This window comes from Aspergillus karnatakaensis, assembly GCF_047715665.1.
Source record: "Aspergillus karnatakaensis strain CBS 102800 unplaced genomic scaffold BJY04scaffold_42, whole genome shotgun sequence".
Classification (NCBI taxonomy): Eukaryota; Fungi; Ascomycota; class Eurotiomycetes; order Eurotiales; family Aspergillaceae; genus Aspergillus; species Aspergillus karnatakaensis.
Genome location: NW_027395754.1, coordinates 127,407 through 153,621, shown reverse-complemented (window position 1 = coordinate 153,621; position 26,215 = coordinate 127,407). Strand labels below are relative to the sequence as shown.

The 26,215-nt window shown below is 50.6% G+C and overlaps 9 protein-coding genes across 9 annotated transcripts; 5 read left to right on the top strand and 4 right to left on the bottom strand.

Annotated features, from left to right (window-relative positions):
- Positions 1–418: 418 nt before the first annotated feature.
- Positions 419–4,104, top strand: BJY04DRAFT_220706 (cohesin subunit IRR1; the record flags this gene model as incomplete). Its single annotated transcript, XM_073716934.1, has 2 exons — positions 419–923; positions 989–4,104. The coding sequence occupies 2 exons, from the start codon at positions 419–421 to the stop codon at positions 4,102–4,104; spliced, it is 3,621 nt and encodes a 1,206-aa protein (XP_073568688.1).
- Positions 4,105–4,580: 476 nt separating this feature from the next.
- BJY04DRAFT_220705 (uncharacterized protein) lies at positions 4,581–6,941 on the top strand (the record flags this gene model as incomplete). The annotated part of the gene is made up of 1 exon (XM_073716933.1): positions 4,581–6,941. One exon carries the CDS (start codon positions 4,581–4,583, stop codon positions 6,939–6,941), a length of 2,361 nt encoding a protein of 786 aa, XP_073568687.1.
- A 548-nt stretch (positions 6,942–7,489) lies between these two features.
- BJY04DRAFT_105964 (karyopherin alpha) lies at positions 7,490–9,957 on the bottom strand. Its single transcript, XM_073708035.1, has 3 exons — positions 9,504–9,957; positions 8,762–9,271; positions 7,490–8,700 (listed from the first exon to the last, which is right to left on the bottom strand). The coding sequence occupies exons 1-3, from the start codon at positions 9,738–9,740 to the stop codon at positions 7,783–7,785; spliced, it is 1,665 nt and encodes a 554-aa protein (XP_073568686.1). The 5' UTR covers positions 9,741–9,957; the 3' UTR covers positions 7,490–7,782.
- Positions 9,958–10,174: 217 nt separating this feature from the next.
- Positions 10,175–12,621, top strand: BJY04DRAFT_229574 (telomere-binding alpha subunit central domain protein). The gene is made up of 4 exons (XM_073719095.1): positions 10,175–10,612; positions 10,668–11,562; positions 11,623–12,001; positions 12,067–12,621. The coding sequence occupies exons 1-4, from the start codon at positions 10,340–10,342 to the stop codon at positions 12,359–12,361; spliced, it is 1,842 nt and encodes a 613-aa protein (XP_073568685.1). The 5' UTR covers positions 10,175–10,339; the 3' UTR covers positions 12,362–12,621.
- Positions 12,378–14,529, bottom strand: BJY04DRAFT_194781 (CCCH zinc finger protein). The gene is made up of 4 exons (XM_073712117.1): positions 14,203–14,529; positions 13,993–14,136; positions 13,583–13,925; positions 12,378–13,505 (listed from the first exon to the last, which is right to left on the bottom strand). The coding sequence occupies exons 1-4, from the start codon at positions 14,275–14,277 to the stop codon at positions 12,667–12,669; spliced, it is 1,401 nt and encodes a 466-aa protein (XP_073568684.1). The 5' UTR covers positions 14,278–14,529; the 3' UTR covers positions 12,378–12,666.
- A 143-nt stretch (positions 14,530–14,672) lies between these two features.
- BJY04DRAFT_105940 (putative translocon-associated protein, alpha subunit) lies at positions 14,673–16,012 on the top strand. The gene is made up of 3 exons (XM_073708034.1): positions 14,673–14,875; positions 14,947–15,377; positions 15,436–16,012. Exons 1-3 carry the CDS (start codon positions 14,804–14,806, stop codon positions 15,710–15,712), a joined length of 780 nt encoding a protein of 259 aa, XP_073568683.1. The 5' UTR covers positions 14,673–14,803; the 3' UTR covers positions 15,713–16,012.
- On the bottom strand, positions 15,912–17,110 carry BJY04DRAFT_105933 (DNA 5'-adenosine monophosphate hydrolase). The gene is made up of 2 exons (XM_073708033.1): positions 16,945–17,110; positions 15,912–16,863 (listed from the first exon to the last, which is right to left on the bottom strand). Exons 1-2 carry the CDS (start codon positions 17,009–17,011, stop codon positions 16,112–16,114), a joined length of 819 nt encoding a protein of 272 aa, XP_073568682.1. The 5' UTR covers positions 17,012–17,110; the 3' UTR covers positions 15,912–16,111.
- A 180-nt stretch (positions 17,111–17,290) lies between these two features.
- On the top strand, positions 17,291–21,707 carry BJY04DRAFT_229570 (RNA helicase; the record flags this gene model as incomplete). Its single annotated transcript, XM_073719094.1, has 3 exons — positions 17,291–17,536; positions 17,607–21,123; positions 21,204–21,707. The coding sequence occupies 3 exons, from the start codon at positions 17,291–17,293 to the stop codon at positions 21,500–21,502; spliced, it is 4,062 nt and encodes a 1,353-aa protein (XP_073568681.1). The 3' UTR covers positions 21,503–21,707.
- Positions 21,708–22,290: 583 nt separating this feature from the next.
- Positions 22,291–24,852, bottom strand: BJY04DRAFT_229568 (cyclin family protein). Its single transcript, XM_073719093.1, has 4 exons — positions 24,566–24,852; positions 23,346–24,416; positions 22,754–23,293; positions 22,291–22,702 (listed from the first exon to the last, which is right to left on the bottom strand). The coding sequence occupies exons 1-4, from the start codon at positions 24,575–24,577 to the stop codon at positions 22,442–22,444; spliced, it is 1,884 nt and encodes a 627-aa protein (XP_073568680.1). The 5' UTR covers positions 24,578–24,852; the 3' UTR covers positions 22,291–22,441.
- Between the last annotated feature and the right edge of the window lie 1,363 nt (positions 24,853–26,215).

The window sequence follows — 26,215 nt, the reverse complement described above, 5'->3', positions numbered from 1 at the left end:
GCACTATGTGGCTGTTACTAATTATGCAAAATAGTACCTTGACGCCCCAGGCAGCATCAGGCACCGAAGCGCGTCTGTTCCGTCCAGTGATTGTCAAGTTACCTCCGCGTCCTCCACTCACTCCCCTTACTCCTCTTTTGTCAAACTCCCCCTCGATTGTCGCGGCCGGTTGATCTCCAATTGAGTCTGAGCACTCTTCGTCGCTGCTTACAACCTAATTCTCGGATCAGCTGCCGGAGGACATACACGTGCCACACCACCCCGGTCAAACAACCCGAACGTCGCGTACCGGTTGAGACCGCAACAACCCCGCGCCCAGGTAAAGTACTTGCGCATCTTTCATCAATGCGCTTGTGGCAACTAGCTGCGATAATACACAGTTGTCTTTCAAGTACAGCCATCTCAGATTACAAGGAAGATGGACAACGAGCTACGCTTGTCCTCACCTCAAGCTGAGTTGGGCCAGGACGTCGCATCGCCCTCAGGAGATAGGAGAAAATCCGGACGTGCGACACGAAGGCCCGAACTATTCTCACAGACTTTCGGCGAATCAAACGGTACGGCTTCAGGCGGCGCCAAACGAAAGCGGACAAATGCCGGTGATGAGAACGGAGATGAGATTGAGGACGCCGAAGACGCGTCCGAGGAGAGTGAGGATACTGAGGACGACGAGCCGGATGAAGAGGAACTACGCGAGCAACGACGTGCTGCTCGCCGAGCATCCACTAAGAAGGCAACCTCTGGGGCGAAAACTAAGCCGAAATCCAAAGGGTCTCGGAGTGTGAAGAAGCCCAAGGTGGCAGGAAACGGGATCGCAAACCAGCTGGCTCTGCGGCCGGCTGCCAATGGCGCGAGGCCGGCCTCGCGACCTAAACGACCAAACGTGCGACCTAGTTTGATTGCCGGTGAAAGTGGTCTGTATGGTATGATTTGCGCTCCTTCTGATACCCGTTCAGTTTGTTCCTTGCTAATCGCTCTATTCGTGTAGCGGAGGTCTTTGGTAAATCGCGTAATCCGGAAACGGTCGCAGCGCAATGGCTCACCCGATACCAAGAGGCGCAAACCAGCGCAGTGTGCGAGTTGATCAACTTGGTTCTACGGGCTTCAGGGACCGATCTTGAGGTCACAACGGACCATATTGAAGATGTCAATCACATTACAGATCGAGTTGAAAGCCTGCAGGAAGAATATACACAGCAGGGAATAACTGAATACCCCCTAGTCTCGAAATCTCGAAGGTTCAGATCCTTCCAGACCGTCTTGGAGAACTTTTTCATCGCCCTGATGCAAACACTGCATCATTCTTCTGTTCTATATGACGACAAAGTCTTCTACGAGAATCTGCAGACCTGGCTAGCTGCTTTTTCTTCTTCCTTTTGTCGGCCTTTTCGGCATACTGCAACCGTTATAGCGCTGACAAACATGAATGCTTTCTGCGATATTGCACGGGAGCTGGTTACTTCCACCTCGACATCCCGCAAGCAACTCGAGACCGAGAAGAAGAAGAAAACTGTAAACCAAGGCAGAGTTGACGCGATCGCTTCGTCCGTACAAGAACTCGATAACAAATTAGAACTGATCGATGATCTTCTTAAGGATGGAGTGAACATCTTCTTCGTGAACCGCTATCGCGACGTCGACCCGAAAATTCGGGCAGAGAGTATAGCAGCACTTGGGAGGTGGATGCGCAGTTATAGAGAATACTTTTTCGAGGGCCAATTTCTGCGGTACTGCGGCTGGATCACGTCTGACACCGACGTTCACACACGGACCATCGCTCTGCGCCAGCTATTAGCTCTCTACCCTGATAGAGGCAATGTTGCTGGCGTACGCTCATTTACTGAGCGATTCCGGCAACGATTCGTGGAAATAGCCACGCAAGATTCCGACATAGGCATGCGGACCATGGCGATTGAACTGCTCGATATGATTCGAGATGCAGGGCTAATCGAGCCTGCTGACGTTGACACAGTCGGGAAGCTTATCTTTGACACGGAAGCTCGTGTGCGCAAGGCATCCGGACCCTTCTTTGTCGCCAATGTTCAGGATGTTTTTGACTCGACGCTGGAGGAGGCTCAGGAGGAGATTAACGAACTGTTCGGTGAAGAAGATGAGGATGATTTCGAGTCACCCAAGCGTGCTTGGATCAAGTTCAAATGCCTTGCAGACATTCTCCAGGCCTACGACAGCCCGGACGATGAGTCCGCGCAGGAACATAATATTAGGTCAAGGGATGCGCTGCCGGGTATGACTATGGATTCCCGATTTGTCCTTGCCACCGAGGCAATCTACCCGCATTTCAGCGAGCTGGAAAACTGGCAATCTCTAGCTGGTTATCTCCTCTTTGACCACTCTCAGATCTCGGATGAACCAAGTGAAGATGATACTACTGAGGCAGTAAAGAAGCTGTACAAGATGCAGGAAGGACAAGAAGTCATTTTGCTGGAAGTGCTCTGCTGCGCCGTCAAACTCCGGATTCTTGATGTTGCCAAGTCCGACATTGACAAGCGAGGCCGAAAGGTTAAGGCATTGACTGACAGAATACCAGAGCTTCAAGAAGAAATCGCTCATGGCCTTGCTCAGATCATCCCACAGCTCTTAAACAAGTTCGGATCATCGCCGGAAGCCGCATCTGCTGTCCTACGCCTCGAGCACCTGGTGGATCTTGAGAAAATACAGGATATCCAGAAAGACGCAACAGCGTACACCTCATTATTGAATGATATCAACAAACAATTCTTAACCCACTCCGACCAAGATGTACTTGCGGAAGCCAGCGTTGCGTTTTTGCACGCCAAGAGCTCCGATGATATGCGTGAAGCGTTAGAGAGCAAGATCCAAGAACTCTGGGAAGATATGGTGGAGACCCTCGCCAGGCTATCTCAACAAAAAGAAGTAACAACTGACGGTCCGATATCGTTCTCAATTTTGAACGAGCTCAACAACACTGTGACCAGGATCTCTAATCTATCTAGTGTAACGGATTGCACACAGATTCTGGAGACGCCTGTGTCCAGCCGGTCAAAGGGGAGGGGCAAGAAGGAATCAGAAGCCCCATTCAACATCTTGCTGCGCCTGACGCATCGAGGCCTGCGGCAAGAGCCACCGGCCCGAAATGAAGAGGACGAGGACGCAGCAGGAACCGAGGCGGAACTCGTGATCAATAGTATCAGGACGCTCTTGTTCTACTTCATGTGGAAGGTGCAGAACCTACGAGCGGCTCTAGAAGCCGGGAAAGCGAAGTTCAACACGGCATACTTCGAGGCCTTAACGAAAAGCCGGGAGTTGTTCGTCGAGGCTCTCGTTGGGGTTATCAAGGAGCGAACCGGGCTGGATGACGTCCGCTTCACCGCTACTACCACTCTCCTTGACCTTCAAGTTCTGTTCGGTACTTTCAGAAACGCTGGCGTGGGTGCTGGTAATGACGAGGACACAATCTTCCAGGCTCAAAGCCTCGTACATGAGATTGGCTCAGACGTCCAGGGCCTGATTACCAAGGTTCACGGAGTCGCTCTACGAACGTACGCTAAGAAAGCGGGCGTCCCCTTCGAACCGGCAGAGGACGATGCTCCTGCCTCTGACTCGGAGCTTGATAGAGAGCCTGATGACGAGGAAGATGAAGACACTCAAGTGCTCCAAGACGAACGGCTGCGAAGCAAGATTATTGCTGAGCAGCGACTGTGCGAGCTGACCGGCAAGATCGTGCTAGCGATCATCGGACGCATTATCGACTCATCCGGATCAAAGAGTGGGGAATTAAAAAAGAAGCTATTGAAACATAGGACGCAGCTTGGCCCGAATTATCGCGAAGTCTTGGTCTTCCTCGAAGAACGCCCCAAGAAAGCTGCACCACGACCCACGCAGGCTAAAGGGAAGCAGTCCGCAGGAGCAACTAGACAGGGTGGCAGTAAGCGTGCCGAGCAAAACAAGTCAGCAGAAATGGTTGAAGAAGAGGAGGAGGAGGAGGAGGAGGAGGAGGAGCATGCCAGTGGTGAGGAACTAGAGGAAGAGAATATCGACATTGATAAAGACAACGAGGAAGATGAAGATGAGAACCGGACCGCAGCACCCGAACCAGACGAGGATGAGATCATGGGCGATTGATCACTCCAACTATCCATCTTCTCCTTTCACATGTCCATACTCACGACCTGTTTCTTATCTCTATTTTTTCCTGCTGGCGGCTTAGCTTGGGGTTTGCTTTTCTGTTTCTCTACTTCTCCTGGAATCTCTTTCTATCTTGTCTGATTCTCTTGTTTATCTACCACTTTCCGCCTTTTCTCACTCTCTGACGCTGTATGCTAGCTAATTCCCAATCTACCTTTCAAGTCATGGCTTCTATCTCCATCACTCACCTCACCAACTTCATCCCATGTCACTACACGATATTCTCCAAATAATCCGAGATGTAGGGACAGTCCGTGATAATCCACGACCTTGGCGTACCTACCGCACTGCTATTCCCAATGCGGCTGTGGCTGCTCATTGGAACCTTTCTTTCTTTCTTTCTTTCTTTCTGGAGCATGCTTCTTGCTACTGATTCTTTGCGAGCAGCACAACTCCATAAGACAGCGATGAAAATGCTAGATTTTGAGACTCTGCCTGCCGAAATCTTCGACTGGATTTTGGACTATGCTCTAGTCGACTGTGGCCACCCCCGCCTCTGCCACCTGGCTCTATTAAGCCGCAGGTGGCATCAATTCCTGTTACCTCGCATCTACAAGAAATGGACCTACAATGGAGCCAAACAGTCCTTTTTTTCCCTCTGGAGTTTCTTTACCACTGTCCTCCGGAGCTCTCATATTGCTTCCCTGGTGCATAGTCTCGCTGTCGGAAACTGGGGGTTTAATCATTACGAAGCACTTGGCAAAAAGTTTGAGATTATTATAGATGGTTTAGACCTCGTCCTGGAGGCGATACATCGAGCTGGACTTGCTGCATTGGAGGAGGAGATCTTTGATAGCATCTCCAAAGGCGACCGTCGACCAGTCATGGCGCTACTCCTCACCTGCTTGCCGAATGTCAGATCAATTGACGCACACGTTCCACGCTCCGATCCCGTATTGGGGGCTGTTCTTCGACAAGCCCTCCTGAACCACCAGGAAGAAGCCCAGAGTGGTGCACTCTCGTGCTTGACTTCAGTCCGCTTGTGGGGAGAAATCTATGTCGAGGTTGACATCGAGAAGCTCGCTAGAGGGGATCACGCTCGTCTACAGCTCGACGATGTTTGGCCTATTATCTTCTTTCCTGGTCTCAGTGTACTATCGATCTTTGAGGTCGATGTAGTTGGGGCATCTACGTTACTGAGACACCAGGGCTTTTCGAACGTACAAGATCTCACTATGGTCTGCAGCGAAGAGTCAAAGGCAACAATTCATGATATTCAGGCTTTTTTGAGGGCACCTCTGGCTCTAAGAAGCCTCTCTTGCTACATCAAGGATGACTATTTTGAGTCACTACGCAACCCCAGTCTTCAAATCCCAAACCCAGCATTATGGGATGCCCTTCAGATGCACCAAGACTCCCTTGAGACACTCGATTTATATCGCTGCGGGCTTACAGGATACCAGGTAGGTCGCTTTGACCAGCTAAGATCATTTAACCGCCTCAAGCGTATCTGTATCAATCCCGAAGTGCTTCTTGGGGGATGCAGCAAGTCCCTCGATTCCTCAATCCAGCTCAAGGATACTCTACCATCGTCTCCTGCTCTTCAATCGATCACCTTCTACGAGGGTGAAGGTCTACGGGAAATACCAGATTTAGACGACCAAGTTGAAGACGTACTCATAAGCTCCAGCGATTTTCCCTCTTTGAGGTTACTTAGAGTCGACCTGGTTACCGAGTCTGCTCTCTCCAAAGCAGCGAATTATAGATCTTTCCAGAAAACCCTAAACGAAACACGCACAACTCTATCATTTGTCAAGTTCAACTGCGTTGGGAGTTGGTACCTCAGAGACTGCCAAATGTCACGAGGTGGCATCTGCCCTGCACTCTGGCAGGAATCTTATTACATGCGATGTGATGGGCAACAGCGCTTCATAAAAATCAGGAACCGCCTCGAGGATCTCGCTGGTTCTGACCCTGAGCCAAGCGACTCTGAAGTCGTTCGTCCTTCACAGCCCTGCATAACACTCAGCATCCCGTTTCCAGATCATCGGGGCCACCGAGCCTATATGCTCTTTTCCGGCCATGGTGATATGCCCCTTCCACCGCTCTACTCCCATGCTATATACTTCACACATCTGGATATTCAACCAGACGACATCGGTCTCGATCTTACTCGGCTACACGACGTGATCATGAAAGAAGGCTCCTTCGACTACGAGCCAAGACTAGACTGCTACTTCCTCCCAGGGGCAAGTGCCTACGACTGCACCCAACACTACCTGGCGGAGCTGACCGCAAGAGGAAACTACAAAGCTCAAATCCGCGACTATCGTAGAGCTCGGCGTGAAGGCAATCCGCCTCCACCCCCGCCGGGCACTCTCCCAGGCCTGGTCGAACATTACAGCGATAACGAAGGCTCGGGGCTGTTTATCTGCGAGCGTGCCCACTGGCAAACAGGCGATCAGACGATGTGGGCTGTCGGATTCCGCCCCCTCAACCCTGTCCGGTACGACGATTGGGAGAGAGAAGGGATGCTTGGATCGGAAGCAAATGGGACCGACGAAGCAAGTGATGCCGTATTACATTCGGCTGCTGAAGGTAATTCTGCTGTTAATTCTTATAACGAACCCTTACAACCTCCATCCGCTACCCCGTCCGACGACGTGAAAGACGTTGCAAAGCATCTCTGTGTGATAGACAGCAATAGTCCGATTTATGACGAGCGGGAAAGTTGGACAGTTTCGCGTCAAATCTGGGAGCTTCGGCACTCACTGCGAGATTTCATTGCGGAGTTTGAATCTAAGGCTTTGCATCGGGGGTGGGCGAATTGGTAACACCTACTTCTGAGAGCGGTCGAACCAAGGAAGGTACTTAGTGGCAATATCTCAGAATAAACTCGAAGTTATGACATGGTACTAGACACAAAAAGGAGCCCTAATCCCTACATTTTGACTCCAATCTACCCACAAACTCCACAGATAGACTGACATGATCCAATTTAGAGTTGAAAGAGTAATTCTGATCATTGAGGGGTTCAGTAAATGGACGTTACTAGATATTCAATCTTTTGGGAGAATGGATACGACTTGACATCAGACCTCCTAGAAAAAGCAAAAGGGATGTAAAGTAGAATAACAATTGTAAAAGTGATAGGAATAACAGCCGATTTAGAACCTATAAACAACTACGCCCGTGTATGAGGAATGCTAGGGTGACCTGGAACAAAAAAGAAATGGATACATGACATGGCGTTTAGGAGTAAAAGGGATACATGACGGTGAATCTTGTTTATCGTGAAAATGTCAAGAAGGGGAAGTATAGAAAAAGGGTCGACGGGGAATGGAATGGAAACAGGTGAAGGTGTCGAGGGGTGAGAATGAGAAGGGGGGATTAGAAAACCGAAACAATAACCCGGTGTGGTATCTGTGAAATCGACTCCCGAAGACTTCTACGCCAATCTTGAAGAGCAGTAAGTAACTCAGATACCCAGAGGATTACCACCCCGATGGTCTGAATCGATGTCATGGGGCGTTCTGCGCGGGGGTGTCCCTGGCCGCACGTAAAACTTTTTGACGCGAGTCGAAGCCACAATCCACCTCCTAGGGTCAAGGTGCTGAGGGGTTGAGCATGAGTTGCCCGAAATTAGGGTTCCGTACTTGCTTTTTATCCATGGCTTTACATGTCCATGGAGTCACCGCCGTTGGCGCCGCCGAACGAGAACCCACCGGGTTGCTGTTGGGTAGCGCCGAGAGTAAACCCGCTTTGCGTTTGTTGAGGAGCAAGCTCGTCAATGTCACCACCGGTTTCATCTTCGTCCGAGAAGTACTTCTCGATAATGTTGTAAGCCTTCATGTAGATCTCCTCGTTGGCGTTGTTCTGGCAGTCGTGGATCTTCTCCATACCGCCCGCCTCCTCAATGAAGAGAGCATAGCGGTTGATGCGAGCCTCGCCCGACTGTGCGGCCTCCTTGTCCATCTCGCCGACCTTGAGGATGTTCTCAAGACCGTCCAGAGCCACCTGAATAATCTTGTTGTCAGGACAAGCAAGGAGGTCGCAGAGCGGCTTGACGCATCCTTGACTAACGAGGTAGCGGATCTGCTCAGGCTTCTGCAGTCCACCGGAGGTGGCGTTGGAAATCGCCCAGCAAGCTTCCTTGCGGGTTTTGAAATCTCCATTGGCAAGCAGGTGTACCAAAGGAGGGATAATATTAGCATCGACGACGGACTGGATTTGGCTGGAGTTTCCGGCAGTGATGTTGGAAATAGTCCAGCAAGCTTCCTTTCTAATGCCGTCTTTGGTGGAGCTCAGAAGAGACAAAAGAGCGGGGAGAGCGCCGCAGTTGATAATAACCTGGGTCTGAACATCATCACCAGTGACGATGTTGCCAACTGAGCGAAGAGCGGGGGTCTGAACGGAGGTGGAAGCGTGCATGAGAAGCTCGACAAGACGACGAGGAATGCCGGCTTCGATAACAGCTTGGATCTTCTCGTTGGGACCATCGGACAAGTAGGAGATAGCCCAGCACGCATCGATCAGGACTTCGTCGTCAAGCATGTAAATAAGCTGGGAGAGAACGGGAAGAGCAGGAGCAATCTGAGCAGTTGTCAGGAATGGCTGGATGATTTGTGAAGGGTTTGAGGAGGGAGTAACATACGGTATTCCAGTCAGGCTGGGGAGTCTTTCCACGGCAGAAATTGCTCAGAGTCCAGGTAGCATTGCGGAGCATGCTGACCTTTCGGCCGTCATTGATCAGTGTCAGGAGGGGCCGGAGAGCACCGGCGTTGAGGACGAAGTCACGGCATTGAGGGCTGTCACCCGCAATGTTTCCTAGAGCCCAGACGGCTTGCTCACGAACATCAGGCTCAGGGCTGCTCAGAAGCTCGACGAAGATTGGGACGGCGCCGGCTTCAATGACGACTTGAGTTTGTTGAGCGGACCCGGAAGCAATGTTGGTCAAAGCCCAGGCGGCCTCGAACTGAACAAGGGTGTGAGGGGATCGCAAAAACTCCACGAAGCGGGACACAACACCAGTTTCGATAACACGTTCGATAGGAGGGTTGCGCTCCTTGGAAAGGAGCTTTCTGAACTTGGTTGTCGCTTGGATTTGGGCCTCAATCTGGTCGGAAAAGACACCCTTAACCATCTCTGGCAGCTCAACATTGAGCTGAGAAAGTACATATTAGCATTATCACAATCAACGAATGACCTAAGCATGGGAAGTGATTTTCTGGGGCTGAACTGCCCTGCGGGGGCGACACCGGGTCTGGGTCATAGTCCCGAGCACATGCTTAGGCGGTGAGCACCTTGCAGGGCTGGAACAAAGGGAACCACTGTCGGCTCGGGCGAACAGATGCGGCGGCGACTGAGGAAATAGCAGGAACTGAGCTATCACATACTTCACTTTCAATAGCGCTCGCCTCATCATCACTCTCAGCGGCGGCAGGACCACCTCCTACACCGATACCACCATCCCGAGTCTGGATACCTCGTCGCTTGGCCAAGTTTTCTTCCCTCTTCGCCTTGCGGATCTCGACCTGCTGTTCCTCACGACGACGACGGAGCTCATCAGGGCGAAACTGGTTTCTGGCCTTGTATTGGGTGCGGCGATGCTCCGGAATATAGCGTTCGGCCATGGTTGCTAGGGTGAGAGAAGAAAAAACAAAGTAGAAAAACGGAGCGAGCTCTAGGTGGGGAAGCGGTAAGAGGGGACGAAGGCGATAGTGAGAGAGGAGGTTGGAAATGGAGGAGGGAAGAGAAGGCGATAATGAAAGTCCCCGAGTCAAGGGAGAAAAACAAGGGCCAGATAAAGAAGATAAAAAGGGCTTCTTTTTTTTTTCGCGGGGGGAGCGCCTGGCAGAAGGAGGAAATGAAGTGGAAAGCGAAGGCGATGGAGGGGAAAAATAATAACACCCGACCCTCTGTCACGGGATTGGCACGCCGTTTCGGGTCTAGCGCATTATGCTCATGCACCTTCCCTCCTGTAAGCGCCGAAGCGATCTGTTTTAGCGCGGATCCGCCCTACAAACAATAAGTTAGTAGTTACAGTGTGGTCGAGACGCGTCCATCTCTTTAAGTCTTCCTGATCTGCCCATGCCGTCGGATTTCGACAGATACTCGACTTAAGGCATGGCATCGAGTCGTGCTACTATTTGCTGATGCCAACCTGAGATATGAGTTTAAATCTGCCTTTACCGCGAGGTTACTTAATATCAATAGCACGCGACAGCCCACCATGAAGCTGCCGCGACTCCCACCAGGCTATGTTAACGTGACCACCGCGCTCGCGAGAAGGGGCGCTGTCAATGTAATCGCTGTGGTTGTGGACATCTGGGGTGGGGCGATCAGAACTCAAGGCACTTCTACCTGCATCACCTTTACTATCAAAGATTGCAACCTGGACAATGGACACATCTGGGATGGTTTGAAGATAAGATACTTCAAGGAGACAGAGTCACTTCTGCCACCGATTCGGGAAGGAGATGTGATCTTATTACGGAATCTATGGGTCCGTCTCTACGCGCCCGGTTTTTAGGTGCCCTCATACTGACGGGTGCTTTTAGGTTAAGGTAATGGATAGCAAGCCGATGGGGGTGGCCGCTCAGAATCAAAATGTTCCATGGGCAGTCTTTCGTCCGGATCGAGATCCCACATCCCATCTCTCTGCACTCACTGGGCCTATGGCTTTTGAGCCCACCTATCAGGAGAAGACCCTAGCGTTGTCTCTGCTAGAAGGAGTCCCTACAACGTTTCGGGTCCCTACGGCTACGCCAGACTTTGCTCAACTCGCAGCCTCGAAAGTAACTTCAAATCCGTCGAAAAGGGCCTTTGCGCTGTTGAAAGACATCGAGGATCGGCGGTTCTATGATCTTATCGGCGAAATAGTCAAGATCCACAACGACTTCGATAAAACAACTCTCTATTTCACTGACTTCACGGAGAATGAGAATTTCTATTCTTATCAATCTGACAACGATGATGATCCGGACCATGGCCGCGAAGGAGACCCTCATAACTATCTCCGTCGCCCGAAGAAGAAATGGGATGGCCCATCGGGACGAATGACTATACAAATAACGCTCTGGGAACCACATTCCTTATGGGTACGGAGTAACTGTAATATAAGTGACGTTGTTCGCTTGAAGAATGTTCGCATCAAAGGAAGCCGGGTTGAAGGAGCAGCCCTCGAGGGTGCCATGCATACTGATCGTCACGAGCCAAATGCCGTGAATGTCTTCCTAGTGAAGCCAGAAAATGACTCTCGAGTCCAGGCGTTTCTCGCTCGCAAAGAAGAATACTGGAAAGCGCATCCAAGACTGCAGAAGCGAAAGGCAAATGAGGACTCCGAACTATCCAAGAAGTCCAACACCAAGAAGAAACGTTCAAAAGCAGAACCGAAAAAAGAATCCGGTCAGACTTCCCTCAGTGTCAACCGGCGCCCCGCTGCAAATACGAACGGTAGGCATCTTCCTGTCTTGAACACATTTCACTCGTTCTTTTATACTGATCTCAGAACAGTAAAGCCCGCCGTCCCGCCCAGCGTGCCCCCTCTTCCCCTCAGGGACATAATCAACAACCCCTCGCACAACAACCCATCCCCCTGCGGAATCAACTACCGCCTCCCGTTTCAAAACCTTTGTTACCTCAGCACCGTCCGCGTCGTCGACTTCTACCCGCCACAACTCGAAGATTTCGCCGTTCTTCAAGAACACGCCTCCCTCGCATACAACAAGAACCGCGACCCAGCTACATCCCGAACTTATACTAAATGGGAATGGCGCTTTTGTCTCCTCGTGGAAGGGAATTCGCCTGCCACGCCGGGGCAAACGAAGGAGCGGGTTAGACTCTTCGTTTCGAATTCCGAGGCGGAGTATCTTTTGGACATGGCTGCGATTGAGTAAGTGACTTCTTCAAAAGTGAATATTTCTACGGCAGTATAAGGCTAACGCGACTTTCCCTAAGCTTACGCAATAGTACCGGGCATTTGAATAGACTGAGAGAGAAACTCTTCATCCTCTGGGGTGATCTAGAGGAGCAAAAGAAACGGGCTGTTGAAGATGGCAAGAAGCCTTGGGATCTAAGCAGAGTCTCGTCCTTGCCTTTTGAATGCTGTATCATGGAATATGGGGTCAGATGCAACCATTCTCTGGACTCAAAGAGGGCACGAGATGAACAGGGTTCGCATGGTTGTCTTAACCAAAAATGTTTTGGATGGGAAAGGAGATTTGGACTACTGAAAACGACTATTCATGAATGAAGCGGGACCCGGGGCAAATTGTTGCATTGCTAGATGGGTCCAGCCATCCGGCGAAGTCTGATGCTGTAGCATTGGTTATTACTATAGCTCCTTGTCATAAATACAAAGCTCCTAGGCTTGATGGGGCGCAAATCAGAAAAGAACGCCCTAAGAGAAGACACCGCGCCGTTTCACCAATTACTAATACAGAGGACATGGTGTTCAGCGGCCCTTGACGCCATAATGTTACAAACCCTGCAACTCAAGGCAAAGGGTAAAAGGGTGTTATCAAGAGGATATTGTGCGTCTAAGCGCAGAAGAAGAAATTAGACCTTGGTCACTTTGACGATATTGGTGTCAATGCCGTGGGCTGCAGTATTAAACCGGCAACTTGAGCCCCAATAGCAGTCTTTTCGTCCCGGTTCACTTTGGGGACAACGATGCCCATACATACACTCCGGGTCGTCACATTCCAATCCGTAGCGACAGGGAGTCATGCGGGCGACAGCTGTCAGCGTCAAGAGCTCGGATTTGGTTAGTTTGCGGTCATGGTCGTGATGACAATGTTCGTTGGGACATTCGCCTTGTAAGAAATAGTAGTTGCATAACTTCAGCTTTTTAATGCGATTCACTTCCTCGCGAGCGATGCTCTGGACATCAAGTCGGTCTACACGCTGGCCGTACTTATTCCGTTCCACGATTTTAGGACGAGAGGAAGAGGCGGGTTTCGAACGCACCAGTTGAAACTCATCAGAGGTGTGGGAGCTTGCAGGCGTCAACGAGACAGGCGCACTGTTACTCGCTGTGGTAATATTACTTGGTGTTCGAGACAGCGGTGCTACCAAATGAGGCTTTGGCGATATATGAGGGTTTGGCGACGGCGTGAGAAGAGAGCGAGGCTTGGTGGCCACTGCAGCTTTCCATGGAGTCCAGACCGGGTTTATCTTGGTATCTCGAAAAAGGCTAGGGAACTTAGTGCACCTATAATGTGGCTTCAGAGAGCCTAAATCCTTGCCAAAAGAGATCCCTTCAATTAATGACACCCGACCTAGGAGGTCCATATCTGCAAGTGTATCGTTCAAGGTCTGGAAATATGGGGATTCGTCCGAGCAACCCATAAAGATCTGGTGGCAGTGGCAGTTATATAAATTCAACTTGAAGATTTCTGCGGAACAGCAAACGGTCAGTGCGAGGTTTCAACAAAGGGACTGTGCATCAAAACCGTGCATGTGCATTGCATACCCTTTATCTTATCATGTGCAGCATCGTTCCCGGGTCCAACATCCACAAAGTTGAATAATGGATAACTGCTGGTAAACCCACGAGCAAAATCGTCTAGTACTGAAGGATCCGTTGTAATACCGCCGCGGACACAAGCTTCGCATAGCCCCTTCATATTGACATACATATTGGTCACGATCTTAGGCGAGATTATGCTTGGGAAGTTGTTAGCGACATAGTCGTCCACCACCGACAACAGCTCGTTTGCTGCTTTTCGGCCGCCTTCTTCCCCCAGCTGCAGTAGCTCGTCTTTGAATATCATGCTGTCTCCGTCGAGAAGTACGATTACGAAGGGCTCGCGGTTCTAGAAGCAAAGAGTCCAAGTCAGCAATCATTACGATCAGAGGTATGCCTATCGTAAAAGTGGTTACCATGATAGCCTTAGTTCGCGATATTTGCTCCATCAACTCCATCTCGTGGATCTGTATATCGCGATTAAAGCGCTTTTCACGGTCATGGTCGAGTTGTTGTTGTTGATATGCGCTCTCAAGCTCTGTCAATCGTTGTATGAGTTCCTAAAAAAACAAAGTTAAGTTAGAGAGATCGAACTAGACATGGACAAAGTAACGCGGAGAAGATACCTCGATCAAAGTATCTTTCTTCTGCTCAACAGAAGTGAGTTTTTGATAGCGCTCAAAGTAAGCTCGAACCGACATAATTGCTAGAGCAACTTAGAAAGAGAAAACTACTTGGATGGGAGAATCATCAGAGAAAAAGGTGGATTAAAGACGGAGCATCTGATATTCAGAAATGAATGGGGGAGAACTTGGTACAGGGCGCTTAGATGTATCATCCGTGGTCAAAAGTGAATGAAAGAATCGTCGCAACACCTGAAACATGTGACAATACAGGATTTCTCTCATTCAACCTATCTTTTTGCGTCTAATTAGCAATCTGTCTCAGCTTCAGCAACCCCATAAACTCCTTTTTGGACGGAAATCGCGGTTTATCGCCAGCGGAAAGCGCGATGGGGAAGTGTGGCTGAGTCAGCGGGGACCGGGGAACAAACGCCAACGTGGAGCAAAGTGTCTTTGACTCTTTGCTGTGAGTGTCCTCTTCCCCCGAACCTCCATCCTCCTCTCCTCTCCTCTCCTCTTCTTTTCTTTTCTTTTCTTCTTTGTCCCCCTTGCTCCTCCTCGAATTCGTCCGTGTTCTCACAAGATCCGGCGTCTATCAGTCCCAATGGCTCGCTTCGCTTTCCTCTCCCTAGCTCTGTTCTCGGTTCAGGCCTTGATCGGCGGCACTCTGGCAGCAGTACGTTCACACAGTCCAACCACACTCAAACTAACCCAATTGATATGCTGACCTCGTGACCTCTGTTTCAGGATGCTTCCGAGAAGGCTGAAGAGACATTTGAAGCCCCTAGCCTGGCCGTGACCGCGCAAGCTGCATTCCCTGCCTCTGAGATCTTCGGCGTGAAGCTTGTCAACGGCCACCCTACTCAGGCCTTAGTGAGCTTCACCAATAATGAAGAGTCCGCAGTGACTGTGAACTTTATTGGTGGCACTCTGTCTACTCTGGATGAGGAGAGCAAGCTTGTCCGTAACCTGACTGCGACCCGCTATAGCGTGGAGGTCCCCGCCGGTGAGACCGAGAGCCTGAGCTATAGCTTTGCCACCGAAATGCACCCCCAGGATCTGAGGCTCTCTCTTGCCTCGGTCATTTCGGACAACGAGGGCCGTTTCTTCACTGTATACGCCTACAATGGCACTGTCAGTGTCGTGGAGCCTGAGACCAGCATCTTCGACCCCCAAATGTAGGCATATGCATCATCCATCATCATCCATGGGCGCAAGGTTAATCTTGATTTTTAGTATCTTCCTCTACTTCTTCCTCCTTGCTTCCTTTGGTGGCATCAGTTACTTTTTCTACACCGTCTGGATTGCACCCTACTTCCCCCAGAAGCGCAAGACTGCCAAGCCAGAGGGCTTGAAAAAGCCCTCCGCTACCAAGAAGGTTGAAACTCCCGTCGATAGCCCCGCTGTTTCTTCCGCAACAACTTACAATGCCGACTGGATTCCTGCTCACCACATCGCCCGCCCCGAAGCCCGGAAGGTCAAGGGCACATCCCGATCCAAGTCCCGCGCATAAACGAGTCGATTACGATTCAGTTGCCTGCATACCAATGTCATGCACTGAAGTTCCCGAAAGGGCCTCCATTGCTCTCATATAGTTTGCGCGCACAAGACTTCCTATCGGGTCTTAGTTGAGATTAGGGAACTTGAGCGCTGGATTACTGAGAATGTAATTTGCTCGAGTTGTTATTATACATTGGATTCTATACCTGTATATTTACACATATTACGCTTGGAGGCTATGCTAGCCTTGCTTCTTTGAGATGTGTTTGATTACGAGCGCTCGCTTCATGAAATTGTGGTCATGAAAGTGTAGCACATGAAGTTCAGGCTTGATCTATGCGCGCTCAAAGTACAGTAGAGAATATCATGTCCGTGGTTTCAGAAAGCATGAAGCGTCTTTATTTTGGCGTAATCACAACCGTTTCCATTCGTCAAATTCATCTTCCAGGTGTCTCTTGAGCGCAACGAACTGGTTCTTAAAGTCGCGGCCGCAGCGCCAACAGAGGAAATCCCGTCGCAGATAACCTTGCCGATCGGGGTCCCGTCGCAGATCATCTTCGGCCAGAGGAAAGTCCTCGATGTCCACAAAGAAAGGCGTCGAAAAGCTATTGTAATGCTTTCTATGCTTCAAGCGGTCACTATACCGGTCCACGGACATGATGTGGACATGCAAGTGGTTCATCGAGGGATGCGCATGTATCCCGCACATGACATCGTCCTCCCAGTTTCTCCCAGCAGGCAAGGACTCCGGCGGTGGTTCAGCAACAAGCGCTGCCTCTCGCTCTCTGTCTTGCGTCGAGTACTTCCCGTACTTTCGTCGGAGCTCACCTGCAGCCAGGGTACGAACTTTCTTCGCTTCTTCTCTAACCTTTTCCAGAAACTCTGCGTCATCAAACGCTTCTGTCGGGTGAAGGAGCGTCTTCGCTGGGTCGCGCGGGAGTAGGAGGAGGTGCAGCGAGGCCTTGGGAAAGAGATCGTTGATGACGACGAAATCATCGTTGTAGTATATTACAACGTTGGGTGGGTATGATTCGGGCTTCACGATGTAGGCGCCTAGAGCGTCTCGAGGGCGGAAGACCCCGTAGGCTTTCTTCTGGATGTCTTTGGCAAGGCTGCCACTGTCAGGCTTTTGGTGCTTTGGTTTTGGTGATAGGAGCTCTGCGACTGATTATCGAGTAGTTAGCTAGCTGTTCTTGCTCAGGAGGAATGCGCAAGGTGGGAATATGTTTGGATGTGTGGACAAACAGGCGTCTCTCTTAGCTGGCTGCTTTGGAGCTTGCGGCGCAGCGTTCGAATCTGTGTTTCCTTCCATATTGCCGCTGTGTCAAGTATAAAGCAATAGGGGCGAGAAAGTGCTCGTAGGTTTTCCAGTCTCCATACTGCTATCGGCTTCGTATAGATGGGATGACAGACAAAGCGGAGGCGATCGCTCTTCCCCGCGGCTCCGCGCACAAGAAAAAGCTGCCTGAGGCGGGGACTCAACGCGGAATAATCGCAATGCCACCACCAACCCAACATCACCCCGGAGACCAAAGATATACATACCTGGGCTCTCCATGGGTGTCTGTATCATTAGTCTCAACCCCACATAATGCCGTCCAAGAAGAAGTCCGACGCCCGTCCAGGTGGCGTGCCCAAGCCTGGCACGAAGCAGGCCAAAGCCGCCGCTGAGAAGACCGCCGAAAGCGCGAAGAAAGCGCAGCAGCCAACGGACGAGCAGAAGAAGCCTACAGTCAAACAGGTAATTGGCGGCGCATCATGGACGGGGAAATTGCCTGTCAATTTGATGTCGGAGCATTGCCAGAAACATAAGTGGGAGAAGCCGGAGTATACCATGGTGAGAGAAGGATCTGAGCTGGGTAGCGGAATTGACAAGGCCTCATGCTAACGATTTTTGCTTTGTCTAGAACAAAATTGGTGGTGGCTTTGTCTCCTCTGTGTTATTGCGACGTATCGATCCCAAGACTAAGGAAACCCTTACGCTCCCTCCCATACGTTTACCGGCCGAGTTCAACCAGGCTACGGCGCTGGAAGCTCGACATTATGCTGCGACCTATGCCCTCTTCCACGTTTGCAATAAAACGAACCTACACATGATGCTACCGCCTGATTACAAGAAGCTGTGGAAAGAGGACTTTGAGAAGTTAAAGGCGATAGAAGTGAAGAGAGGCGACAGCTGGTTGTATGAGGCTGATCCGTTCCTAGCCAAAAAGGAGCGCGAGCTTGCTGCTGCAGAGATGGAAAAGAAACAGAAGGAGCGCCAGGCAGCTCAGGCCAAGTCGTCTGACGGCACGGCCAATTTAGGGCTAGGGCCCAGTGGCCAGAACAAAACGAGAAACGTCTGGACGAGCGCACCAAAAGTCGACTTGGGGAACAGAGTGCGGCGTGATATTGAGACGCTTGTGCAGGAACATGCTATATGGAATCCTTATGAAGTGATGATCTCCGAATTGGAAAGAGAGGCCATCATCGAGGAGTTCACAAAGTTGGGGTTCCGACGGAGCCACATTGAAGAAGCCAGCGCGGCATGCAAAGACCGAGAAGAAGTTCTCGAGTGGCTTCTTATATACGTGCCGGAGGACGACTTACCACCTTGGTGCTTGCCTGAACGATATTCGGTGGGCGTCACGCTGGTCAGTGATGACCTTGCTAGGGAATCCAAGCTCAAGCGACTTGCGTCCGCTGGTTATTCCGCGGACCTCTGTGCACGCACACTAGATAGCCACAAGGGCGATGAGCTTGCGGCAGCTGAGTCTCTGCAGCGCACTCTTGTCCATGGAAGCACACCTAGCGATTCCACATCATCGGAGGGCGAAGATCTCTGGGCAGAAGAACAGGAGACTTTAGAAGCCATCTTTGGTGAACGATATTCCGCCAAATCATCAAAGGCTTGCACAATTGAGGGAGAGTCGCTAAATGGAGCCGAGGCGCTCTGCTTCCGGTTCCAGAGACCATCTAGGCATTACCCGTCTTCAGTCCCAATCATCTCCATATTAGCAAAAGATATTCCTGCATACATTCGACTAAGTGCTATTCGTCAAGCAGTGAGATTTGCAGAGGAAAGCTTCCTTGGGGAACAAATGGTATACAATATCATAGATTGGCTAGAAGCTCATTTGCCGGAAATCATTCAAGATCCAGGAAGATTACGGGATATTTCAACGATCTCAGCACCCCCAGTTAAATCATCTGAGTCTACTTTCGAGCTTCCCACGCGCCAGCGGCAAAATAACACCAGGAGGATAGATTGGTCGCCCGGCTCATCCAAGAGTCTTGCTATCAAGGAAGCTTGGGAGGTGAAGCAGACAACCAAACCTCAATTAGCCATGCTACAACAGCGAGAGTCACTTCCTGCGTGGAACACTCAGGATGCGATCGTACGCGCTGTTAACGCGCATCAGGTCACTATTATCTCCGGAGAAACTGGCAGTGGAAAGAGTACGCAATCAGTCCAGTTCATACTAGATGATATGATCAAGAAAGGACTTGGAGGAGCGGCGAACATTATCTGCACCCAGCCTCGGCGTATCTCTGCACTGGGTCTGGCAGACAGAGTCAGTGACGAACGATGCTCAACTGTAGGTGACGAGGTTGGTTATATCATCAGAGGCGAGTCAAAGGCCAAGCCTGGGGCTACAAAAATTACCTTCGTCACAACTGGTGTGTTGCTTCGGAGGATACAGTCCGGTAGCGGCTCTGGAAACATTGCAAGCTCTCTTGCCGATGTCACACATGTGGTTGTTGATGAAGTCCACGAGCGTAGTCTTGACACAGACTTCCTTTTGGCTCTCCTGAGAGATATCCTTCGCCACCGCAAAGACATCAAAGTGATCCTCATGAGTGCAACACTCGATGCAGATATCTTCACTCAATATTTTGGTGGTCCTAAGTCGGTCGGCTTGGTTCATATTCCAGGCCGAACTTTCCCAGTCGACGACTACTACCTGGATGATGTTGTTCGCGACACGGGATTTGTGCCGGAACTTACTGAGAGAGGGTTTGACGAAGATGTTGCGCCTTCTTCAGCAGCAGACGAATCTTTCGGGAAGATTCTTCGCTCTATTGGAATGGGTATTAACTACGAATTGATCGCAGCTACGGTTCGGTATATCGACTCCAAGCTTGGGGATCAACCAGGCGGCATCTTGATCTTCTTGCCCGGAACGATGGAGATTGATAGGTGTCTCAATGCCGTTAAGAAGATTCCCAACGCACATCCACTACCGCTACATGCATCTCTTCTCCCGGCTGAACAACGACGTGTTTTCCAAAGTGCTCCTAAGGGAAAAAGAAAGGTCATTGCAGCGACTAATGTTGCCGAAACGTCTATCACAATCGAGGACATCGTGGCCGTCATCGATACAGGTCGTGTCAAGGAAACGAGCTATGACCCTAAAGACAACATGGTTCGACTACAAGAAGTGTGGGCATCACAAGCAGCATGCAAGCAGCGGCGAGGAAGAGCTGGTCGAGTTAGGGCTGGTACATGCTACAAGCTATATACACGTAAAGCCGAGCTTAGCATGCCCCAACGACCAGACCCTGAAATTCGCCGTGTGCCGCTGGAGCAATTATGTCTTTCCGTGCGCTCCATGCAGGGGATCGACGACGTTGCCTCTTTCCTCGCAAACACCATCACTCCTCCGGAAAGCATCGCTGTCGAAGGGGCTCTAAACTTCCTGCAGCGAATTGGCGCATTAGATCACGACAAGCTAACTGCACTTGGACGTTATCTTTCCATGATCCCCGCCGACCTCCGTTGCGCAAAACTCATGGTCTACGGCTCCCTCTTCAACTGCATCGACGCCTGTATCACCATCGCCGCCATCCTAACCGTGAAAAGCCCGTTCGTCTCCCCACGCGAGAAACGCGAAGAAGCAAACGCCGCCCGAGCCTCCTTCTCTAAAGGCGACGGCGACCTTCTCACAGACCTATCCGCCTACCAAGAATGGTCAGACCGCGTAAAAGCCCAGGGCTACTGGGGCACCCAGTCATGGTGCAACGCCAACTTCCTCTCGCACCAAACCCTCCGTGACATTTCCTCCAATAAAGCCCAATTCATCACCTCCCTCAAAGACGCCGCCATCCTGCCTGTCGATTACTCCGAGACCTCACCTTCATTTTCTCGTCTTAACCGCAACGTCACCAACCGCAGCCTCCTCCGTGCCCTTGTTGCTGGTGCTTTTCAACCCCAGATCGCGCGTATTCAATTCCCTGATAAGAAATTCGCCAGCTCAATCACAGGAACATTTGAAATCGATCCCGATGCCCGCACAATCAAATACTTCAACCAGGAAAACGGCCGCGTTTTCATCCACCCTTCCTCGTTGCTCTTCTCCGCACAATCGTACCCCAACGCCGCTACCTACCTCTCTTACTTCACGAAGATGGAGACCTCCAAGGTCTTTGTCCGCGATCTTACCCGTAAGTCCCTTACCCATACCCTCTTTCCCCTCCTTTCCAGGTCTTTCAATATCAGAACTAATTTTGATTCAATAAAAAAGCTTTCAACGCCTTCTCCCTCCTCCTCTTCTGCGGCTCCATCGACCTCGACACAACCGGCCGCGGCCTCATCGTCGACGGCTGGCTACGTCTGCGCGGGTGGGCGCGAATCGGTGTTCTTGTTTCCCGGCTTAGGATGATGGTCGATGAGATTATTGCGGCGAGGATCGATAACCCTGCTTCGTTCCTGGAGGCGGCCCCATCATCCGGAAAGAACGAGACGATCGGAATGAATGGTCTTGCAGAGAAGGTCTTGGACTTGGTGAAAAAATTGGTCGAGTTCAATGGGTTGGATCTGTAGATCAGTATCTATCTAGACTTTGGATGTGGCGGGATTTTGAGATATTTGGTTAGATCAATCTTGGATAGATTAGAGACGGCGCAGATAGATTCCAACTAGATGGTACAGTTCTTTTTGGATGATTACACAAGTCCCAAATCACCTGAGCCGCCAGTCCACTCCTGATGAATCAAGGGGAGCTACTCTACAGATCCATAAAGAGCAACGGAGCAAGTCCTAAAAGTAAAAAAGATCCAATATCATTACTAGCGCCATAATCCTGAGTGATAAACCTCATGGGACATGAAATTCGAAGAGAAGAAACAGAACCGATTCCCAAAATGAACATAGGGGAAAGAAAAGAAATGCAATCGAGGATCGGTCCAGGCCATGATCATGAAATGCCGTGTAGGCCTTCACGACTACCAGCATGAAGTTATCGCGGTCGAGGGATAGTCACTTCCGTCAAGAATGTCCGACTGCACGGCGTGGCCTTGGTATCTTAACTCATGAAAGCGATGCAGAAATAAAACAAGAAAACTCCGTCTGCTTGATATCCCGTTTCCATTATTACCACCGTCCGTCTAAATACCAAATGCGTAAGAGTCATGAAAGAGAATTCACCAGTCGTCAAGGGCGTAGGAAAGGAAATAAGTAAGAAGCGGTCAAGATCATTGAGGTATCAGAGACCGTTCCTGCTGAACTAATTTTTTTTTTCCGTGATGTGATGAGAGAATAAGTATGCTCATGGCGCCCAGCGCCCTTATCGCATACTTCAGGTAAAGGTTCGGAGTCAGGTTCTCCAATCCTCAGCGCGCCGGCCTGGTCGTTTTGTGAAAACTCGTCGGATGTAACAAAGGAAAAGGCGCATAGTAAACCTTGTCGGCGCAATGCGAAGTCGAGGCGACGAGAGAGACAAAGGAAATAAATGAAAAGCCCCAAGGTGCGACTCAGAAACAGTTATCCTCGCTTCCACTGTCCTGATTCCTGTGCCGTCTTGCGGTCGAGAATGGAGTTGTCCTTAGTAGGCTCCGGCAGACGAAAGTTCTTCTTTATCTCGGCTTCGACAAAGAGAGAAGCTAGCTTGAACCGTTTGTCGGTATATTTCTCATAGATGGCTGCATGATGTTTGCGGGGCATCTCACAACATTCCATCATAAGAGATAGGAGAGGGTGAAGCTGGGAATAGGTGTATCCAGCGTAATGAACGTGAGCAGGGGACTAATAAGGCATTAGTTATGAGTGAATTGAAGAGGGATCTAGATAACCTACCCAGGTGCCCTTCCTCAGCATCAGCCTCGCCAGACAATGGGCGCCCGCAGAAAGAAAACTGGCGGGACTCCCAACGAACCGTTCGTCCATGATGGTGATCTCCAGAAAGTACTTGGCGAGAGTGCGGGTTTCGAGGTCATAGTCATCAGCCTTGCTAATCCTGCGCAGGAAGCTCATAGGGCCGGGGTATCCCAGCTCGAACTGGAGCATGCTCAGCATGAACCGCTCAGCTTTAAGGATCTCATCGACCGTATAACCACCGTCCACCATATAGACTATCTCCTGGACCGAAGGGCAATTGATCTCTTCATACTTGGCAGCAATAAATATAGCTGTTGCACCCACAAGCTGCAGCTTTCCCAGCGATACAATTTTGCAAGAGAGGAAACGGTCAATATAATTGACACACAAGAAAAGCGTCTCGGGGAGGAGGGAGAAGCGGTGGTGGACCTGCACAAGCCAATCCATAAGCACAGACCGCATGGACCATTGAATCTCAGCTTGGTTGTCCATGTAGTGAGCATTTGGCAGCATTTTAATCTAGAAATGTACGTTAGCATAGTTCTCGAAGTGAACTACTGGTTGAACAAACCTCTTGCTCTCTCATGTACTCGAAGATCTCCTCGCTGTACTCAGCTACCATGCTCGTGTCACAATAGTCATCCTCAATGTCCTCCTCCGTGCGAGTAGCTTCAACGACCTGTTTAGCGAGAGCCAATTCCCGCTTGGTCTGCTGGTTATATCTGGGGAACAGGAGTGTGGTTGCTCCACCAGTGGTATTCTCGCTCCGAGAGCGGTAGGAGCGAGCGGTAATATAGCCATCATCCTCGTCATTTTCTTCCTCCTCGTCGTCCCAGTACTCTTCAGGCTCAGACTGATGAGACAAGTAGTCTTGTGACTCGCGAGAGACAGTATTTGATCTGCGAGTCTTCATGACATGCTGATGTTCATGAGGTTCGGCCTGCTTCAGTACAGCCTGCACTTTGCAAACGTCTTCCTCGATTTCTGATCCGTCCTTTTCCCCTTCATTGGTTTCAGACCTCGCCAACGAAGCCTCAAGCTTGCTAATCTGGCGCTCCAGCATCCCATCGGGGCCCACTGCTTCCTTCGAGTCGTCCTGCTGCACAATCTTCGTCGAGTTATGTCTGGCATTACTCTTGTCGTTGCCTTCCTCTAATTTGTTGTTAAATCCCTTGGATGTGGGTTCCTTCTTCTCGGTCAATGGGTCTAGGTGATCTTTGAAAACAGCAGCGCGCTTGTTCAGGGTCTTGCGGGAATTGGCAATCGGTTGCTGTCCAGCTGGCTGCTTGGTAATTTCGAGCGGCTTGGGATTGGCTCCATTGTTCAAAAGCCCTTTCAGGCCAGAAACAGATGCGGGCCGCTGAGCGGGCTGCGAGAGCACGGTGGGCTTCTCGGTGATTGATGTCGCTTTTTCGAGCGCTCTGAGAGGCTTCTTGCCTGCGAGCAAGGCGTCGTTACCATGCATAGAGTTAGTGGTATTGCTTACGTCGCCGAAGGCAGCTCTGCGAGCACCAATCTTAGCGGCACCATTCTGAGAAGTCGAAGACAGCGCGGTTGTAGACTTGGTTCGCTGAAGTAAGGATTTGGTTGCGGCGAGGGGAACCGGGGCATTTTCGTCCCCGCGGACACGAATGCGATGAGGCTAGAGTTAGACCAAGAGTCAGATTCAATGCATAAACGAAAAGTAATGTTTATGGCAAGCTGTCGTAGGGCAAATCGAGATGCGCGTGCCATCATATAGTTTGCTTGGGGCAAAAAGCAGGGCGAGCACTGAGAAAAAAAAAAGCATACCTTTGCGTCCATTGCGTCGGAAGAAAGGACTCTGGGTCATTCAACAGAGCGTGAATGATAATACTAGAGAACGCCAGGCAATTTTTCACTTGGTGACAGCCTGGGTGGGCGAAGTTGGGTCGAGGTTGGCTTGAAGTTGAGGTGATACTACTCAAAGGCCCAAACAAACAACAAAAGCCGCGCCAAGTCCGACTAGAAAGCACAGGACGACAACAGGGTCCAGAGGCTCTCACCAAGCGCGGGAAAGAAGAATATTAATGTAGAAAGAAGGAGAAGTACGACTCCATGGGGACCGGCGAGAAGAAAAAAGAAAATAAGAGCCCGATCACGTCCTGGAAGGGCTGGAAAACAAAGGGATTACCTGCAAAACGTCCGACTGCCTGGGGAACCGCATTCAACCCTCGTCCCAGAAGGGAAACCATCAACAAGATCCCGCGCTAAGCCTGTTGCGGCTGCAGGACTCTTTTCTTATGTCAGCCATGTTTGCTCGGTTTGCTTGAATCCTATCTATGACATCATTATACGCGTCTTCCCAAGCACGCCGCAGACAAGCTATATTCTTAATAACTATCCACCAGTAGGGCAAATTTGCGGCTAAACTGCTTACTCTGCTCAACTGTGCTATGCGACAACAAATACTTTACAGTATCTCGATGATCATTTCTGTGTAGTTGAGCAAACTCGAATGTCTCTTGGGCGGCCTCGACGCGACGGATGACACGAGGCCAAAACCACTTAGACGCGCGTTCACGTGATCAACAATGCCGCTTCATCGCCAGTCGTTCGCACCGGAAACTCGTCGACTCGATGTGCTGCCACTGCCAAAATGCGGAGGCTAGGCTGCAGATTCGAGGTTTCGCAGCCAGTTCTAGCCGACGATCATCGTCGGCTGTCTGAAGCTGGGAGAATTGACAACTCCTGCTCACTATCCAGTAAAGAGCCCTTGCGGAGATGTCGCCATGCACTCTCTGGCTCAGAAACGGCTGGAAAGTTTAAAGGTTATACAAATGCAGCTGGGAATGGCTGGGAATTAATTTGCGAAACTTCATCGCAGCGCATCTGTGAGGAGGGGGTCCGTTTACACCCGTGCTCTGAATCCCAGCGTCGCCGAAAAAGCCACAAGATCCCCCAGTGTGGGACGCGGATCCGGCGGTCCCTCACGCTGCCTATCATCATGAAGCTGCGGATTCCGTAGCTTTTGTCGCATTTTCAGATGACCTTCAGAGTTCGCCATCGAAGCATGCCGTTCAATATCGCTAGGGCAGGTCAGCCCACACACGACGAATATTGCATCCTTGTGCGCCGCAGCCTGCCGGCGCAGAGGTGTCGCATGCGCCTCGGCGCTGGACCAAATAATCTGCCAGCAGACTTTCGGTGTACAGTTCAACTCCCACTAGTCACTTCGAGATGCGCTGGTTGAGAGCCCAGTTGGACCTCACCGTTCGCTCCTCGAAGAATCGCCCCGCTCTATTCCGATGAAGATTGAAAGAAAAGCCGGTCGTTTGCATCGCTTCTCTTTGCTTTTTTCTTCTTCTTCAAGACTTACATTTCCTCTGGGCGGCGGAAATGTAATAGATCTCAAGTTACAGGCCTTAATATGCTATCAAGGGCGATTACATATGATACAGATATACTCCGTCTGCCTTGACC

Coding starts and splice junctions, on each gene's coding strand:
- BJY04DRAFT_105940 (XM_073708034.1), top strand. CDS start 14,804: ATGGCTCGCTTCGCTTTCCTCTCCCTAGCTCTGTTCTCGGTTCAGGCC. Junction 14,876..14,946: donor TCGGCGGCACTCTGGCAGCA/GTACGTTCACAC, acceptor CCTCTGTTTCAG/GATGCTTCCGAGAAGGCTGA. Junction 15,378..15,435: donor AGCATCTTCGACCCCCAAAT/GTAGGCATATGC, acceptor CTTGATTTTTAG/TATCTTCCTCTACTTCTTCC.
- BJY04DRAFT_105964 (XM_073708035.1), bottom strand. CDS start 9,740: ATGGCCGAACGCTATATTCCGGAGCATCGCCGCACCCAATACAAGGCC. Junction 9,272..9,503: donor CGAGCGCTATTGAAAGTGAA/GTATGTGATAGC, acceptor GTACTTTCTCAG/CTCAATGTTGAGCTGCCAGA. Junction 8,701..8,761: donor CCCAGCCTGACTGGAATACC/GTATGTTACTCC, acceptor ACAACTGCTCAG/ATTGCTCCTGCTCTTCCCGT.
- BJY04DRAFT_105933 (XM_073708033.1), bottom strand. CDS start 17,011: ATGGAAGGAAACACAGATTCGAACGCTGCGCCGCAAGCTCCAAAGCAG. Junction 16,864..16,944: donor GCCAGCTAAGAGAGACGCCT/GTTTGTCCACAC, acceptor CTCGATAATCAG/TCGCAGAGCTCCTATCACCA.
- BJY04DRAFT_229568 (XM_073719093.1), bottom strand. Junction 23,294..23,345: donor AGTACATGAGAGAGCAAGAG/GTTTGTTCAACC, acceptor GTACATTTCTAG/ATTAAAATGCTGCCAAATGC. Junction 22,703..22,753: donor TGCTGAGGAAGGGCACCTGG/GTAGGTTATCTA, acceptor ATGCCTTATTAG/TCCCCTGCTCACGTTCATTA.
- BJY04DRAFT_194781 (XM_073712117.1), bottom strand. CDS start 14,277: ATGTCGGTTCGAGCTTACTTTGAGCGCTATCAAAAACTCACTTCTGTT. Junction 14,137..14,202: donor AGAAAGATACTTTGATCGAG/GTATCTTCTCCG, acceptor TTGTTTTTTTAG/GAACTCATACAACGATTGAC. Junction 13,926..13,992: donor CGCGAACTAAGGCTATCATG/GTAACCACTTTT, acceptor CTTTGCTTCTAG/AACCGCGAGCCCTTCGTAAT.
- BJY04DRAFT_229574 (XM_073719095.1), top strand. CDS start 10,340: ATGAAGCTGCCGCGACTCCCACCAGGCTATGTTAACGTGACCACCGCG. Junction 11,563..11,622: donor CCCCGCTGCAAATACGAACG/GTAGGCATCTTC, acceptor ATCTCAGAACAG/TAAAGCCCGCCGTCCCGCCC. Junction 12,002..12,066: donor TTGGACATGGCTGCGATTGA/GTAAGTGACTTC, acceptor ACTTTCCCTAAG/CTTACGCAATAGTACCGGGC.